Below are 17,767 nucleotides of genomic sequence, written 5' to 3'. Positions count from 1 at the left end.
GGGATCAAACCACAGTGTTTCACAGTGCTTTGCTCACTGCCTGCGCCACCAGGGGAGGCCCACTTGCTTATTTCTTTTGAGAATGCATTCTAATATTGTGAATTAAAGATAACTCCTAATCTGTGGAATGTTTCTCTGGAATCTCACCTCTTTCCCCAGTTTCCTCCCTATGTGGTTTCTTCCAAAAAGCTCTGTTCTGATTTTGCCCACCCTGCTCAGCACCTCAGGCTTGCTGACCACTGGACAGGATTAAGGCCCAGCTTCCTAGCATAGTTTTCAAGACCTTCCACTTTCCTAGCTTCTGCCCACTCTATAGACCTCATTGTATAGTCCTGCATGTTTGCTTCTGCATCCCTGTCTCCTCTGGGCAATCACATATATTGGTTTCTCTGAGACATTTGGGTATTTTTTCCCTCACTCCCACAACCTCCCTTTTTCAAAATCTGACTTATCCTTAGAATCCAGTGCAAATATTACTTTATTGCATTTGTGATTGTGTGTATTGTTTTGTGTTATATTGTGGTGCCTTATTTCCAGGTTTCTTCTGTTCTGTTATGGCACATCTCAGTGTCTCCCTTGTATATCATAGTTTTCCTGTTGTTTATTGAGTGACTTGGGGTCAAGGACTGGTCCTACAGGTGTGCTGCAACCATAGTTTGTTAAATGTAGTGTTCCATTAATATTGCATGAACTAAAAGAAGAATTATCCATGGGGTCTCCATGAGGTCTAAGGATATAATTTTAAGTGGGAAGGATGTATAAACTTGAATGGAGGAAAATTGCATAGTTATTTTTAGTAACTTTTGACTGAAATTCAGCCCTTCTTTCAATCAAAAATGAAAACCAAAAAACTGTGACTTTACCATCATCAGTGGAAATACAAGATAAATTTATGTCATGATTTAGTTATTGTGGATTTCTCTATCATTTATGTTCAACGCAAAATTGAAATTATAGTAATAATAACTGGATGTGATAGTGCTAGGTAATTCATTGCTATGATAATAAATAAGTGCATTTAATTAAATTTTGATAAATATTTCAGTCTAAGTGGTTTCTTTGCATCTACTTTATTACATACATTTACAAATATTTTGAGAAGGGGTCCATAGACTTCACCAGACACCCAGAACAGTCCAAAGCACAACAAAGGTCAAGATGTAAAATCTGCCTACTTCTGAATGTATATACTATGTGTTCGTGTTCTCTCTTTCTCTCTCTCTCATTCCCTGATTAGTACTGTTCACTTAGCCAGCAGCCTCTTAGTACCCATAGAGTGGATACTAGAGAGGTACATTTCAATTAGACAGAAACTTTGAGTTGGGAATGAAGTTTAAATTACTAAAATGGCCCACTGTCCCTTTTCTACTCTTTCATACCCTATGGTGTTTTGAGGTCTTTCCAACTCTACTCAACAGTGATTTGAGGCTAAATGTTGAGACCAAATTTCAGCCCATTAGGCTTCATTCTCCTTACCTTATGAAGGCCCATTCTATGGTGGTCACTGGATTGGCAGAAAGCCTAGGGTAACACTGAGTCAAGGTGGATAGCCTTGCATGTTGTCTCCCACTGGGGTATTTGCCTTACTTGTTCCTGCTTTCAGGGCCTTTCCTGTCCCATTGTCAATCCTGAAATAGATTTCCTCCCTGGCTCCCTGGTGAGATTTATTTACAAAATTGTTCCCCAGACCTGGTCCTCATCAGACTTGTTTAACTGGCAAAATGGTTGTCTGGCCTCCTCTTCCCCCCTAACTGACCCCTGTGCTCAGGAAAGGTCCAGAGGTGTCAAAGACTGATAAGACTTAACGTTTCACTCCATGGGGATTTGCATTTTTGACTATTCTATTTTTAAATCCTCTTTCCCCCAATAGTATAAGTAGTATGTGAGCATCCTAGAAAATGTAGATTTTTTTTTTAAAGAAAGTAGAAAAAAGTCATAATACTGCTACCCCCAAACCTAGGTTGACTAACACTTGGACTTGATTTCCATTATCTGTCTATATAGTCTTATAAAATTGGCCTCATACAGTATTGTTGTTTACTCTTCCTTACTTAATATTGCTGAAGTATTGTCCATGGACATGAAGTAGTCTCCATGAATATTTTATATGACCATATAATAAACCATCTTATGACTGTAGACTATAGGTTACTTAAACAAAAATATTCAACAAGAGATATTTAACATTAGTTTAAATTGTGAGATTTAAACTTAGAACCAAAACCCTCTCTTCCTCACTTACTAGTGTTGTGACTTTAGGAAAATATCTATTTGTCATTCCCAGTGTGGAATGATTGTTCATCATAAATGGGGTAGTATGTATGAAACACCTAGTGAGTAGTAAATCTCCATATATGAAAGCTGATGCTTGTTGTTGCTATTACTATTACCACCATTAAGTTTTTTACCAAAGGAACAAATAAATCTCTACTGATGAAATTTCAGCTATCATTGACCTAGGTTAGGGGGATTTATTTGAAAAGGTGGGGAATACTTTTTAAGTGCCTGTGAAATACTATATGTGACTTCCTGTTATTTTCATCTGAGTCTATGCCTATCCATCTCTATGCTACTCATACCTACCTCTGCTAAGGTCTCTTTCCTCTCTTGTGCCTGGGGAGGCCAATGAAACATAAATACAGAAAGCATTAACAATGCATGCCAGTGTATAAGAATATAGATGTTAATACTGAAAAGGCCCCTGGTGATCACCTAGTGTAATTGCACTCTCCCAACACCCTTCCCCACTATTCCTGCCCTTGTTTATGTGAGGGGAACTAAGGGCTAGAAAAATAATAAGACTTATCCAAGGCTGTAGATTGAACCAGTTACAGTGCTAGGCTAGGAACCCAGTGTTCTTTATCCTGCCCTTAACATGCCTCAGCAGAGACCAGTACTGTAGACAATCCAGGCTGTAAATCAGAATTGGAAGAATGCTGTGGACTCAGGCTGGCTGAAATAGGTGGGAAAGGCTTTCTGGAAACACTTACTTTATTTTGAGATTATCCTGATTTGTATCCGTCTGTTTGCCCCTTGCTCTGTGGCTGTGGTTTATCATCATCATCATCATCATCATCATCAGTAAGCTAGTTGGGATCAAAGGCTGAGTTGGTTGGCTGTTTCAGTATTCTCCCTTCCTCCACATCAATATCTAACTTGCTCAGGTCCTTAGCATCCTACTTCCCTCCTTTATGATTGAAAAGACATTTGTCCTTGGCTCTGCCACAAAGCCAGACAACTGACTTGCCTCTTTTGATCTCATCCTAGATCAATGTGCGTGTGACCACCATGGATGCAGAGCTGGAGTTTGCCATCCAGCCCAACACCACTGGGAAACAGCTGTTTGACCAGGTAAGGGAAGGACTCATTGCTTCTTAGCCTCTTCTACTTCTCCCAGTAGCTTTCCCCACAAAGCTCCCTTCTTGGGAGTCTTTTTTACTTGCCCCTCCAAGATAAGTCAAAACAAAGGGAAATTCTATGGGGACTGCACCTGAGGGGGAAGGGGCAAGAAATCATTGTTTAAAAATGAACAACAATGTAAAAAATATATTAAAAATAAAAAAAAAATAGAATGATAAGCATTTGATGATGTCATGTCATGTAACTTATATTATCTGTCATTGATACTTTATTTTTTTAAAGATTTATTTTTATTTATACATGAACGGGGTACAGACCAGATGTGTGGGAGGGTGAAAGGATTCACCAGAGATAGAGCAGGGAACAGAACAGGCAGACTGACGAAATACACTGCTGAGGAGAGCAGTGTGTGAGACAGGAGAGGTCTGCTTGCCATGTGGGTTTCTCCCCGGCTGGCTGAGATTGTACCCATGCTGCAGATGCTGTGGACAGCTTCTCAGTACAGCGCTCAACCGCCTGTGCCACCAGGGAGGCCCTGTCATTGATACTTTAATTGACAAAAATATTTATTTTAGAGAGAAAAAAAGAGACTATCACTGGCAAGATGATGAATTAGTATGACTAAAACTCAAATAAATCTTATTTCTACTCCTTGCCCCCCCCAAACAAAACAAAACAAAACGTAACAAAACAAAACAAAAAGCAAAGGCTGATCCCAGTCTTACTAACAAAGGAAGTCAGTTTGACTTGGACAGCCTATATTCTAGATGGCCCTGAATTAATCCTATCCCTGGTCCTGAACATGGGAGAGTAGAGAAGTGGAGTATGTCACTGCTAAATGCTCTAAAAATTGTTTTATGTGAGCCTTTATCTCAACTGTGAGAAGTGTAAGTGATCTTTCCTGCTTTTTTTTTTATTAGATAATAAATTTTATTGTTATATTCCCCATACAATTGCAGCGCCCCCATTCTGACCCAATCCCTCCCCTCCCGCCCCTGCCCCCCTAAAAGTGTCTCTGGTTCATAGTTTTTTGTTGATTTTGATTTTCACTTTCTTATAGTTATTCATTTTCCTGGTCCCTTATTTAAGTTTTCTAGATTCCTGCTATGAGTGAGACCATCCGGTATTTTTCTTTTTCTTTTTGGCTTATTTCGCTGAGCATGATCCCTTCCAGCGCCATCCATGTTGCTGCAAATTGCATGTGTTTATCTTTTTTGAATGCTGAGTAATATTCCATGGTATATATGTACCACATCTTCTTGATCCAGTCATCTATTTTTTGGGCATTTGGGTTGTTTCCAAAGCTTAGCTATTGTAAACAGTGCTGCTATAAACATAGGGGTGCAGGTGTTCTTTGGAATTGATGTTTCTGTGTCCTTTGGGTAACTACCTAGGAGTGGAATTGCTGGATCATATGGAAGCTCTATGTTTAGTAGGTCCAGAAATCTCCACACAGCTCTCCATAGTGGTTGGACCAGTTTGCACTCCCACCAACAGTGCAGAAGAGTTCCTTTTTCTCCACACCCTCGCCAACATTTGTTGTTGCTAGTTTTTTTAATATGTGCCATTCTCACTGGAGTAAGATGGTATCTCATGGTAGTTTTGATTTGCATTTCCCTGATGACAAGTGATGTTGAACATTTTTTCATATGCCTGTTGGCCATTTGCATTTCCTCTTCAGAGAAGTTTCTTTTTAGCTCTTCTGCCCATTTTTTGACTGGATTATTTTCTTTGTTGTTGTTGAGTCTCATCAGCTCTTTGCAGATTTTTGTGATCAGTCCTTTATCATTAGTGTTGGGTGTAAAAATGTTCTCCCAGTTGGTGGGGTTTCTCTTTGTTTTTGTTATTGTCTCTTTTGCTGTGCAGAAGCTCTTTAATTTGATGTAGTCCCAGCTGTTTATCTTCGCCTTCACTATCACTGCTTTGGGTGATGTGTCTGTAAAGATGTCTTTGATGTGCAAATCACGTAGTGTTTTGCCTATATTTCCTTCTATATATTTTATGGTTTCAGGTCTTATGTCTAATTCTTTAATCCATTTTGAGTTGATTTTTGTGTATGGTGTGAGGTAGTGGTCAAGCTTCATTCTTTTGCATGTAGCGACCCAGTTTTCCCAGCACCATTTATTGAACAAACTTTCTTTGCTCCAATGCATAGTCTTTGCTCCTTTGTCAAAGATTAGTTGACCATAAATCTGTGGGTTTATTTCTGGATTTTCTATTCGATTCCATTGGTCTGTATGTCTGTTCTTGTTCCAATACCATGCAGTTTTGATGATTATGGCTTTGTAGTATAGTTTGAAGTCTGGGAGTGTGATGCCTCCATTCCCTTCTTTTTTTTTTCAGGAGAGCTTTGGCTATTCGGGGTTTTTTGTGATTCCATATGAATTTCATCAATAATTGTTCTATTTCTTTGAAGAATGACATTGAAATTTTGATTGGAATAGCATTGAATCTGTATATTGCTTTTGGAAGGATGGCCATTTTAATAATGTTTATTCTTCCAATCCATGAGCAGGGGATATCTCTCCATTTCTTTGTGTCTTCTTCTATTTCTTTTAACAGTGTTTTATAGTTTTCTTTGTATAGGTCCTTTACCTCTTTTGTTAGATTTATTCCCAAATATTTGATTTTTTTTGTTTCAATAACGAAAGGGATGTTTTTTTTGATTTCTTCTTCTTCAGATTTATTGTTTGTGTATAGGAAGGCTACTGACTTTTGCGTGTTGATTTTGTATCCTGCCACTTTACTGAACTGATTGATGAGTTGAATTAGCTTTTCTGTGGAGTTTTTGGGGTTCTCTATGTATAATATCATATCATCTGCAAATAGTGATAGTTTGACTTCTTCTTTTCCTATTTGGATTCCTTGGATGTCTTTCTCTTGTCTTATTGCCCTGGCTAGGACTTCCAGTATTATATTGAAAAGCAGTGGTGAGAGTGGACATCCTTGTCTTGTTCCAGATCTTAATGGAATTGCTTTCAGCTTTTCACCATTGAGAATGATACTGGCTGTTGGCTTGTCATAGATGGCCTTTATGATGTTAAGGTATGTTCCTTGTATCCCAAGAATTTCAAGGGCTTTTATCATGAATGGGTGTTGCACTTTGTCGAAAGCTTTCTCAGCATCTATTGATATTATCATATGGTTTTTATATTTCTTTTTGTTGATATGTTGGATAATGTTGATTGATTTTCGGATGTTAAACCATCCTTGTGTCCCTGGAATGAATCCTACTTGGTCGTGGTGAATTATCTTATGGATACATTGTTGGATTCTGATGGCTAAAATTTTATTGAGGATTTTTGCATCAGTGTTCATTAGGGAGATTGGCCTGTAGTTTTCCTTTTTTGTGTTGTCCTTGTTCGGTTTTGGTATTAGTGTAATGTTGGCTTCATAGAACGTGTTTGGTATTGTCCCTTCCTTCTCAATTTTTTGGAAGAGTTTGTGAAGGATAGGCACTAATTCGTCTCTGAATGTTTGGTAGAATTCATTTGTAAATCCATCAGGTCCTGGGCTTTTGTTTTTGGGGAGGTTTTTGATTACCATTTCAATTTCGCTAATTGTAATTGGTCTGTTTAGGTGTTCTATTTCTTCTTTATCTAGCTTTGGGTGGTTGTAGAGTTGTAGGAATTTGTCCATCTCCTCTATATTGTTAAACTTGTTTCCATATAACTGTTCATAGTAGTTACTGATTATTCTTTTGATTTCTGCTGTGTCCGTTGTGATTTCTCCTCTTTCATTGATGATCCTGTTTATTTGTGCTTTCTCCCTTTTTTCCTTTGTGAGCCTGGCTAGGGGTTTGTCTATTTTATTGATTTTTTCAAAGAACCAGCTCTTGGTTTCATTGATCTTTTGGATTGTTTTTTTAGTTTCAATTTCATTTATTTCTGCCTTGGTTTTTATTATTTCTTTTCTTCTACTGGTTTTGGGGTTTTTTTGTTGTTCTTTTTCTAGATCTTTGAGCTTCGAGATTAGGTTGTTTCTTTGAGTTCTTTCTTGTTTCTTGATGTGAGCTTCTATTGCTATATATTTTCCTCTTATTACTGCTTTTGCTGCATCCCATACATTTAGGATATTGGTGTCCTCCTTGTCGTTCAATTCAAAAAATTTTTTAATTTCTTCTTTCATCTCCTCATTAGTCCAGTGGTCTTCCAGTAGTGTGGTTTTTAATCTCCATGAGGTAGGAAAGTTCCTTGCCTTCTTTTTATGGTTTATTTCTAGTTTGATGCCTTCATGGTCAGAAAAGATGGTTGATATGATTTCAATCTTGGTGTATCTGTTGATGTTTGTCTTGTTCCCCAGTATGTGATCGATCCTGGAGAATGATCCATGTGCGCTTGAGAAAAATGTGTACTCCGTTTTTTTGGGGTTTAGTGTTCTATAGATGTCTGTTAAGCCCAATTGCTCTAGGTCCTTATTTAGAGCTTTGGTTTCTTTACTTATTTTTTGTCTTGTTGATCTATCCATTGTTGATAGTGGTGTGTTGAAGTCTCCCACTACGTATGTGTTTTCTCTGATGTCTGTTTTCAGAGAGGACAACAGTTGTCTGATATATTTTGGTGCTCCTTCGTTTGGTGAGTATATGTTAATGAGTGTTATTTCTTCTTGAAGTATTGTCCCCTTGATCATAATGTAGTGACCATTGGGGTCTCTTTTTATCTTTTTGAGTTTGAAGTCTGTTTTATCTGATATAAGTATAGCTGTTCCTGCTTTCTTTTTTGGTCCATTTGCTTGTAGGATTGTTTTCCATCCTTTAACTTTGAGCCTATTTTTATCTTTTGTAGCTAAATGTGTTTCCTGGAGACAGCAAAAGGTTGGGTTTTGTTTCTTAATCCAGGCTGCAACTCTGTGTCTTTTTATTGAAGAGTTTAGTCCATTTACATTTAGAGTTAATATTGATATGTTAACATCTGTATTTGCCATTGTGTTTGTCTTTCTTTGATTTTATTTATTTATTCTTTTAATAACTTTTTTTTTTTTGGCCTTCTTTCATTGTTATTCGTCCCTCTGAGGTTCTGGCTTTAGGACTCCTTGTAGTATTTTTTGGAGTGGGGGTTTAGTTGCAATGAAATTCCGGAGTTTCTGTTTGTCTGGGAAAGTCCATATTCTTTCTTCAAAGAGGAAGGAGAGCTTTGCGGGATAGAGTATTCTTGGTTGGCATCTGTTTTCTTGGAGTCTGTTGACTATGTCCCTCCACTCTCTCCTTGCCCGTAGTGTTTCTTCGGAGAAGTCTGATGTCAGCCTGATTGGCTTTCCTTTGAATGTTATCTGTTTCTTCCCTCTTGCCAGCTTCATTATTTTTTCCTTGTCCTGGATTCTTGGGAGCTTTACTATTATGTGTCTTGCTGTATTTTTCCTTTCGTCGTGGAAGTTTGGTGTTCTTCTTGCTTTTTGTATATCAATTTTCAGCTCCTCCTTCACATTTGGGAAGTTCTCTTCAATTATCTCTTTGAATATTTTCTCTGTTCCTACTTTTCTCTCCTCTCCTTCTGGTATTCCTATAACTCTTATATTTCCTTTCCTCATGGAGTCAGATAGTTCCCGAAGTCTTTCTTCATTCTTTTTCCTTCGTACTTCTCTTTCCTTTTCTGTTTTGGTTCTTTTTATTTCTGTGTCTTCAAGAGTACTTATTCGTTCTTCCATTTCATCAATTCTGCTTTCATTGCTTTTCCCAGAATTCTTTAGTTCTTCCATTAATTCTTTGATCTCCTGCATTTCTTTTACTTCCCTCTTTAGGGACTCAATTTCATTCTTCTGATCGTTGATTATTTTTCCCTTATCATTGTTTTCCTTTATGACTTCTGTCAGTTTTTTAATCACGGCAATTTTAAATTCTCTTTCTGGAAGGCTCAGAAGTTCTTCCAAGTTACTGTCGTTGCCATCTGGGGGCTGGTTTTCTTTTTGTGGTGTGCTTTTTCTCTGGAGAGTTGCTAGGTTGCGTGTGGTTCTTCTCCTCCCTACTGTCTGTTTTCTAATTTGCCGTATGCGTTGGGACACTGTGTAGTTGTCTTGGGTGGGCTTCTCTGCTCCCCCCTGGTTCCTCCAGGAGTCATCTGTCAGTTTCAAGCAGTCTTTACTGGAGAAAGGTCCCTGTTCTAAAATGCCGATGTGGGGACACACTCCCCTGTGCGCCTGGTCTGCCCCGGCGGTGGATTCCTGCTCCCCCTCTGGGCTTGGACTGCAGGCCAGAGGGGTTCTGGCGTGGGCGAACTTCCCCCGCTCACCTCTGGCTCCTGAGGAAGCCTTCTGCAGGTAGTCTTTACTGAAGAAATATCCCTATTCTATAATGGTGATGTGGGACACACTCCCTGCGCGTCCGGTCTCAGGCACACTCTTCTGCGTGCTTGGTCTGCCCCGGCTTTGGGTGCTCGGTCTCCCTGTGGGCTCAGACTACTTGTTCGGAAGGGGCCCGGCGTGGGCTAACTCCCCAGCTGGCCACTAGCTGCTTCAGGAGCCTGTGCTGGCTTCAAGTCGCTAGGTGGCGCCAGAGATCTCTCCTGGAGCCCTTGGGGAGCTGATTTTCCACCCAGTGGGACAGGGAGCAGAGCAGGGATGGTAGGGTACACCTCAACGGCTTTGGGGTGCTGTGTCTGCCTTGTGCCCCACCATCGTGGGGAACCCACGCCCCTAATTTCGTGCCCCAGGTCTCAGTTCCAAAGCCCTCAGTTCCAGGACTCGGGCTGTAGCCCAGATCAGTGGCGCGGGAATGGCGCCTTTTGAATCCCGCTCCCCTGCCTGGGCGCCTGGTTCCTGCTCACTCCGGGAGGGCCTCCGTGCGTCTCCCCACAAGCCTAGGTCGTCTCCCCGCAAGCCTAGGTTGCAGGTGCAGGGACCTGGGCAGCTGCGATCCGATCCGCGCAATCCGCGCCGCTTTCCCCGCGCAATCCCGCTCCGCGTCTGTTTTTCCGACGCGCCACTTTCCGTGCAGGCTTACCAGGTGGCTGGGGCTGTGTGCTGGTGCTGGTCTCCTCCTGGGCGGGGCTCTCTTCAATGGCGCCCGGAGCTCACCTCCGTGGCGGATCCTGCGGGGGTTCTCCACAGCTCCCGTTCACAGGGTGTGGTGGCTGCAATAGTTCCTTTCCACTCACAGTCCCGCTTGCTGCGTCCTTTGTTCTTGTTGGCAGTTTTAGTTTGTTGTTTTCCTCCTCTCTGCCGGTTGGAGAGTGCCGCCTCTGTGGGCGGGGGAGGGGAGCAGGGTTCTGCGCTTCCCTCCCTTCTGGTCCTCTTTTATGGCCACTTTCTTCTTCGGGCAGTTTGCTGGAGTCGTCTGTTTATCTTCCGTGTCCCGGTTCTCACTGGGACCTGCCGCTTTTCCTCCCTATTAACTTTTTTTAATGGGAGATCTTACTCGCAGCGTCTCCTCGCCACCATGTTGCTCCGCCCCCAACCGATATTTCCTGCTTTCTAATAATGAGGCTTATCAATTAAATGACTTACTTGCATCTAGCTGGTATCCTGCTGTGATTTGAAACTCACTTTCTTACCACTTCACCACCTTGTCTCTGTCATTTTTTTTTTTCCTTCTTGGTAGAAGGAAACCAACTTATTCTCCCTGAGGTAGTATGATCTTTATATACTTCAAAGGAATATTGGGACTTAGGTCATCATTGGGAGTGATGAATGTGTTAGGAGGGTGCTTACCTACTGCAGGTATTCCGTGAAGATAATGCTGATTTTTCCCAATTCCAGCCCAAGGGGTATCCCTTTACTATGAATCATCATTATCTGTAGAAATGTACTATATAATACAATAGCTAAGTGGGGAGCACAAAACCTTAGAGCGTTCAAATACTCTCCAGGGGCCAAGGCAATGTACACCTGTGGCTAGAATTCCAGAGGTGAAAATGGGGGCTCCCATTTTCAGAGGCTGGGACCCTTCCAAATGGGCTGTTAACCCCTTTCTCCACCAGCCTCTGGTGAGGTCAGTGTCTGACATTGTCTAGGATGTAGAGATTACTTGTCATCTTCACAGATACTACAGGCCCTCTTGTTTCTCTTTATCATTTGTACTCTGATTGCCTGTACTATCTGTAAACTCCCCCAGAGTTGCAAAGGGGAAGGAAGAAAGAGAAAGAGGTTGTATTCAAATGAGTTAATTTTATTTCTGTTAATATTCCTGTCAGGTGAAAGGAAAGATACAAGAATAGAGATGAGGTTGGTAGGGGTCTGTTTTCTATTCAGATCTCCATGTAAACAGATTGAAGGGATGGCTGGAAATCTGAGGACAACTTGCGCTTGCACCCAGCATCCCTGATGTCACATGGTAGAGTGAGAAAACTGTTTATAGCCAATGAGAGTTAACATTTGACCAGGGCTTACTGCATGCCTGGAACATGACAAGCATTTTGTATACCATATCTTTTAAACAAAATCTTCATTTTCCTAAGTAGGTCTTTGGAAAATTTATTTATTTATTTATTTATTTGCTTATTTATTTATTTATTTTATGATCCAGTTTTATTTTTTTTATAATAAATTTTATTTTTATATTCCCCATACAATTGCAACCCCCTTATTTTGACCCCAATCCCTCCCCTCCCGCCCCCTTCCCCCCATAGAATGTCTCTGGTTCATAGTTTTTTGTTGATTTTGATTTTCACTTTCTTATAGTTATTCATTTTCCTGGTCCCTTATTTAAGTTTTCTAGATTCCTGCTATGAGTGAGACCATCCGGTATTTTTCTTTTACTTTCGGGCTTATTTCGCTGAGCATGATCCCTTCCAGCGCCATCTATGTTGCTGCAAATTGCATGTGTTTACCTTTTTTGAATGCTGAGTAATATTCCATGGTATATATGTACCACATCTTCTTGATCCAGTCATCTATTTTTGGGCATTTGGGTTGTTTCCAAAGCTTAGGTATGGTAAATAGTGCTGCTATAAACATAGGGGTGCAGGTGCTCTTTGGAATTGATGTTTCTGTTTGGAAAAATTTTAAACCTCTCTTGGTTAGTTTTCTCATCCAAAGGGATTTTTATGAGTTTATGAAAGTGTGTATTATTTATATTTCATCTATTACACCAAACCATGTTACAGTGGTTTGTAAGGATTTGGAAATTCAAAAAGATAAATTAGAAATAAGTGAGAAAGATAATAAGAAATACAAATAGGACTTTGGGCATTCACACAGCTTTGCTGCAATGACTTCATCCAGGGTATTGATGATTTGTTCACCTCTCCTTGGCCCAAGGCCTCTCCCTCTCACAACCGTGTTCCGTCAGATTCTCAGTTACACCAAGAAGCATCCTACCTTGATCCCCCTCTTTGCATTTATTGGAACTAGAGGTACTGGAGCAGCACTGTATGTCATCCATCTGGCTTTGTTCAGTCCAGATGTCAATTGGGACAGAAAGAATAATCGAGAACCCTGGACAAACCAGGTCTCAGTGATCAATACAAGTCTTACTCAGTGAATGAAGATGACAGCAAACTGAAGAAAGTCCAAACTTCTAAATGAAATATTTTACTATAAAGCTGCTAAAATGAAGGTCTTCCAGAAAGCCATCTGCACAATTTCCCACTTAACCAAAAATAGTTCCCTCTAAATGCACAGAATCATGTTGATGTATTGTATTGTATTGGGGTTTATACTGATTAATAAATACCTGAAACTTGGAAGAAAAAAAAAAACATGTACAAATAGAGAAATGTTATGTGAAACATCTGATCTTTGATATTTAATTAGTGAAAGTACAAATTAGAGAAATTTTTAAACACATTTATTACAATTAAAGTAATATGCTTGTGTTCACATAGTTTGCAAGTGATTATAATGCTAGTTTTAATGCATTTTATTTATATTAAGGTTTTGCTTTCTTCCTTTGCATACAGATTTTTGTACTGGAAAGCTTTTGTAGAGACAGCCTGGTGAAGTCCAAGGGCACTGATAGAAAGTTAGAAATCTCGGGTCCTAGGACTAGACTCTACTCCTGCAAGGCCTTCCCCCTTTTCCCCCTCATTTTCCCCATCTGTACAGTGTCTAACTGATCTCTCAAATCTGGTTATCTCTTAAAAACTTATCCTGGCATTTTTTTCTTTACTCCACATCTAATTTCCCATTTCTAACCCTACTATTTGGATTTCAGATGACTCCTTTCTGCAAAAAGTGGGGAAATGTCTCACTTAAATATGATTAACAGTTAGCATATGCTAAAGCTTAGAGAGGGGAAAGCTCCTTGTCAGGGGGCATCTCATTCTAAACAGACTTCTTATTATTTCTGGGACAAAGGGAGAATGCTGTTAGGCCATTTGCTGCAGATATCAATATCATTCTGAGTAGCAAGTATAGATGGGAAGATATCAGCCAGTGTGGATTTTATGGTGCAGCTGGGAAGCTGAGGCTCCATTGACTTCTACTCAGACTCCTTCCCAGAGCCCTGCTTCTACATCCTGACACTTGCAAGCCAAATAATACCATCCCCTGCCCTCTATGCTGGGGACTTTGTCCAATTACATTGTCCAGTTGCTGCGGAGGTTGAGGAAGGCCTAATTTTAGAGCCTAGGGCAGAAAAATCCTTGAACCAAAAGGTTTCTTAACTTTGAGAAAACACAAGACCTGGTAATTTTTCATTAGTGTTGATTTGGCTTATTTACTGTGGATATGGTTCTGGGGGAAGCCAAGATGGTAGGGAGCCTTGAGCAGACTGGTATGCTAGTGTTGGGAGACTTGAATCTTTCATACTGGTTGGAGCAAGGGAAGGCAGAAAACAAGGAAATTCATCTGGAAGATCAGCAAGGTTTTGAGAAATATCATTTATTGAACTGCACTAACCCTGGCTAAGTACTTTAATCCTCACATGGATACTGCTTATAAGAGGTGAAAGAATACACTCTAGGTAATGTAATTAGTAAGTTGTGATAGGGGAGTTCCAAATACAGCTATGGCTGCAAAACTGTGTTTTCCCCCTACTTTACTAAACTGCTTGTGCTAAATGAAGCTGGTTTGAAAAAGGCTCAGAAGTACATTCTCTGTCTTGATATCTCTACAGGGCTGTCATAGGAAGGAGGGTACAGTAATATACTTGAGGTCAAGGGGAAGCACGGAGACTCCATTCGTGAAAGCTACAAAGGAAAATCTTTTAATTCAGACAAGGAATCACACATTTGGCACTCTTGGAACCAAGGGAAAATCTGCAAAGATACATGTTCATAGGCTATTGGGGGGTATAATCTCTTCCACTTTCTAACTTGAGGCATAAGGGAGGAAGTCTTTTCTGCCTGGCCTTTGAGATCCATCATTCAAGGAGGCCATTCTGGCAGAAGCTCTGAAGTCATCTGGGAACCTACCAGTTGTCTGGCTGATGGCCAGAGAGGAGGCTCACCAGAAAGAAATCACCCTTTTTGGCACCAAGAGTAATTAATAGGCAACAATGGGAAGCCATAGCTTGAGGAGGCCCAGAACCTAGTGGGAAAGGAAAGTGGGGCTTACAGTTCAATGAGTTTTCCTTTGTTTCTTCTTGTTAAGTGTACTTACAGCTTGAAAATGGAAAGAATATATTTTGCTACAGTGAATTATGTCACTTACCACAATTCTAAAGCCTGAGGTTCGTAAGAGGTCTCTTGATTACCTAGGTGTCACTAGGAGGCAATACTACCACCTGGAGCTCCATTTTGAGAACCCGCTGCCTGGCTCCTCCTCAGCCAGGGTCTCTATTGCTTGCTCCAGTCTACTTATACATGCCCCTTCCCTTCAAGGTTATAAGCTTTAGAAGAGAGATGAAATACAGACTGAATCAATATTGACTGAAGGTCTACTGTGTTTCAAGGAGAATCTTTCTGCCTAGCAAGCACCATCTAATGCCTTTACAGAACTTGGAGTGCCTTACTTATGGAAGCGTAGAAAATACTTGCAATTCCCCTCCTACATAGAAGGAAAGAAACACCCTCCATCCTTCGGTTATGTTTAGAGTTGGTACATAGAGCACGAGATTTAGTTTGAGCGTTGAGTTCAAATTCTGCCCTGCTGTTTACCTCTGTGACCTTACAGACTTCCTCCATAAAAAGATAGTCACACTAATCTCAGAGATTTTCTGGCGTTATTTAATCCTTAAGTAAAATGCCTGGTTCCAGGAGGCATTCTGATGTTTGGTTGTTCTTATTAATGGCTATCTAACCAGATAGAAGTTGCATTGGTGGTGGGAAGTCACAAAACTCGGAAGATTTTCTGGCTCAATAAAGTACTTAGGTTTCATGGACTGTTGCATTGAAGGCAGCAATTCTTTTCTGCCAAATTTTATTTTACAAACTAGCTAACATCTATTATTTAATGGCAGTATCCCCCTTTTTATGTCTTATAGATGAGAAACAGAGGCTTAGAGAGGGATAAAGACCTTTCTAGGGTCAGATAGCTAAGAAGTTGTATACTGGCTTGAATCAAGGCATAGAGCATTTCCAATTTTCCTAGTGACTGTTGTTAGCTGTGTCCTCTGATCTGGCCTTTGTCTGTCCCCATTCTGAGTGGAGGAACATTTGATTCTTAAATTTAGAACCCTAGCTGAGTGTTCTGTGCCATAAAGCAGGTGGCCACTTGAGCACAGGCAGTATAGAGTAGTCAGTGCAGTGATGGTGTCAGCCCCTCCTGGAAAATTTTAGTTGTACATTGATACACTTTTGGGTGGATGGTTGATGCAGCTGCTGCCAAACCCATTAATGGGATTTCAGTTTGGCCATTGATGTAGTTTTGCATATAATTTCTCATGCAGTTTTCTCTTGAGGCTCCAGCCTTGCTTCCTGATCAAGCTCTGTGCTTCTGAAGTGAGTGGCTAATGGCATCACTAGCTTGTTTAGTCAAACAGATCCATGGGGGATTTAGTGAGGATTTTCTCAAAAGCAAATCTCTTCCCCTCACTGTTGCCTAGTTTTTCAGTTTATGCTGCTTGAACCCTATAATGATCCACAGTCCCTTTGTTTTTCTTTGTTTTTTTGCTTTTTGTTTTGTTTTTTTTTTTTTTTTTAGTTTTTGTTTTTTAGGGGGGTGTATGACTAAATAGAATCCATAGCCAGTATCTTGGAAAACTGAAGTCCCGGCCGTTCTAGGTTCATGTGGTAGGTTCTAGTGGCACACCGAGCTGTGGCATGAAGTGTAAACATCAGCGTTACTTGTAGATGTTATCAATGTCATTATTAAAACATAGATACTTAAGCAATTGAATATAAACTTTGTAGCACTGATGAAGACTAAACCGGAGATTTTAAAGAAATTTGGATTTGCAGCCACGTAATTGAACCCTTTCCTCTTGTCCCCTGGGTATATGCATTTAATATTTTCTGCTGTTTAAGAATTTATTCGATGGCAGCTTTGAGAAATGCTAGCTCATGCCAGATGAGCTGGTTGTTTGGGGTCAAAGGGAGCCACGAATGAATTTCTTTCTCAGAGATGGAACCATTTCTCTGAGTGGAATGGTAAGGCCCTAGTAACTTGAACCTAGATACTCTTTCCCACTAGAAAATGAGGTTTCTCTTTCCTCTGGAGTAGAAACTTCGACTGCAAATAAGCAAAGCTTGGCCTCATTTCTAACTTATAGAAATGTGTCCAAGAGTTGCCTGATCGAATGATTCCCAGCACCCTGTGGACTTTAATTGGAGATTTCCTGATAGCCTGGGTCCTGATATCATTGGTTTTATGTATTCCTTTTCAATCTCAATTTTGACTTCAGACCATATTTCCCTCCCCTACATTTTTTTTTAAGATTTATTTATTTATTTAGGCACTGGGTACAGTCAGAAGCGCGGGAGGGTGAGATAATTCACCAGAGCCAGAGTGGGGAGCAGAGCAGGCAGACTGACAAAATACACTGCTGAGGGGAGCAGCGGGCATGGCAAGAGAGGTCTGCGCGCCATGTGGGACCCTTGCCAGTGGCTTGGATCAAACTGGCACTGCAGAGGCTGTGGGCAGTTTTACAGCCCAGTGCTCAACAGCTGCACCCACAGGGGAGGCCCATCCTTTCCCTACACTTACGCTTCCTCACTTTGGGATTTCAGTGGAGGCTGAGAGACGTTGTTCATCTCTCCAAGTCCTAAAGCCTATGGAAGTGGAAAATTGATATGCTTATAATTTCTCTATGTTCATAAGGGAAGAGGTAATACTCAGAGAGATTAAAATTCCCTACTGACACTTAAGTCTTTCTTTTGATAATCACTTTAGGTATTATTTTGTCCAACCTCTCCTCAGAGATATTAGAGATCCTAGAACAATTTGGGCTTCCATGAACTTCCTCTTATCACAGCCCTACCCATATCACTAGTGTAATGCTATGGTGCAAAAAGAAAGGCTAAGGAACTTGCTCCTGAGACCTCTGGAACTGTCTGTGTAGTATGTATCTGTCTCACTCCTTTTTAAAAATTATTCTTACATCATTATTCATTTTTCAACAATATTTGTTTCCCCCCCACACCCCCTCTGGTGTAAT

At 40.6% G+C, this 17,767-nt stretch overlaps 1 protein-coding gene across 1 annotated transcript in view; it reads left to right on the top strand.

The window, feature by feature from the left end:
• Positions 1-17,767, top strand: part of MSN (moesin) — a 76,956-nt gene that overhangs the window by 37,645 nt on the left and 21,544 nt on the right. Inside the window, exon 2 of the mRNA XM_037512315.2 lies at positions 3,268-3,351. Coding sequence (XP_037368212.1) covers positions 3,268-3,351 — 84 coding nt within the window. The remainder of the gene's footprint in view (positions 1-3,267; positions 3,352-17,767) is intronic.

This window comes from Talpa occidentalis, unplaced genomic scaffold (assembly GCF_014898055.3).
Source record: "Talpa occidentalis isolate TD23 unplaced genomic scaffold, MPIMG_talOcc4v2.1 talOcc4.15, whole genome shotgun sequence".
Classification (NCBI taxonomy): Eukaryota; Metazoa; Chordata; class Mammalia; order Eulipotyphla; family Talpidae; genus Talpa; species Talpa occidentalis.
This window is presented reverse-complemented; position numbering and strand designations above follow the sequence as displayed.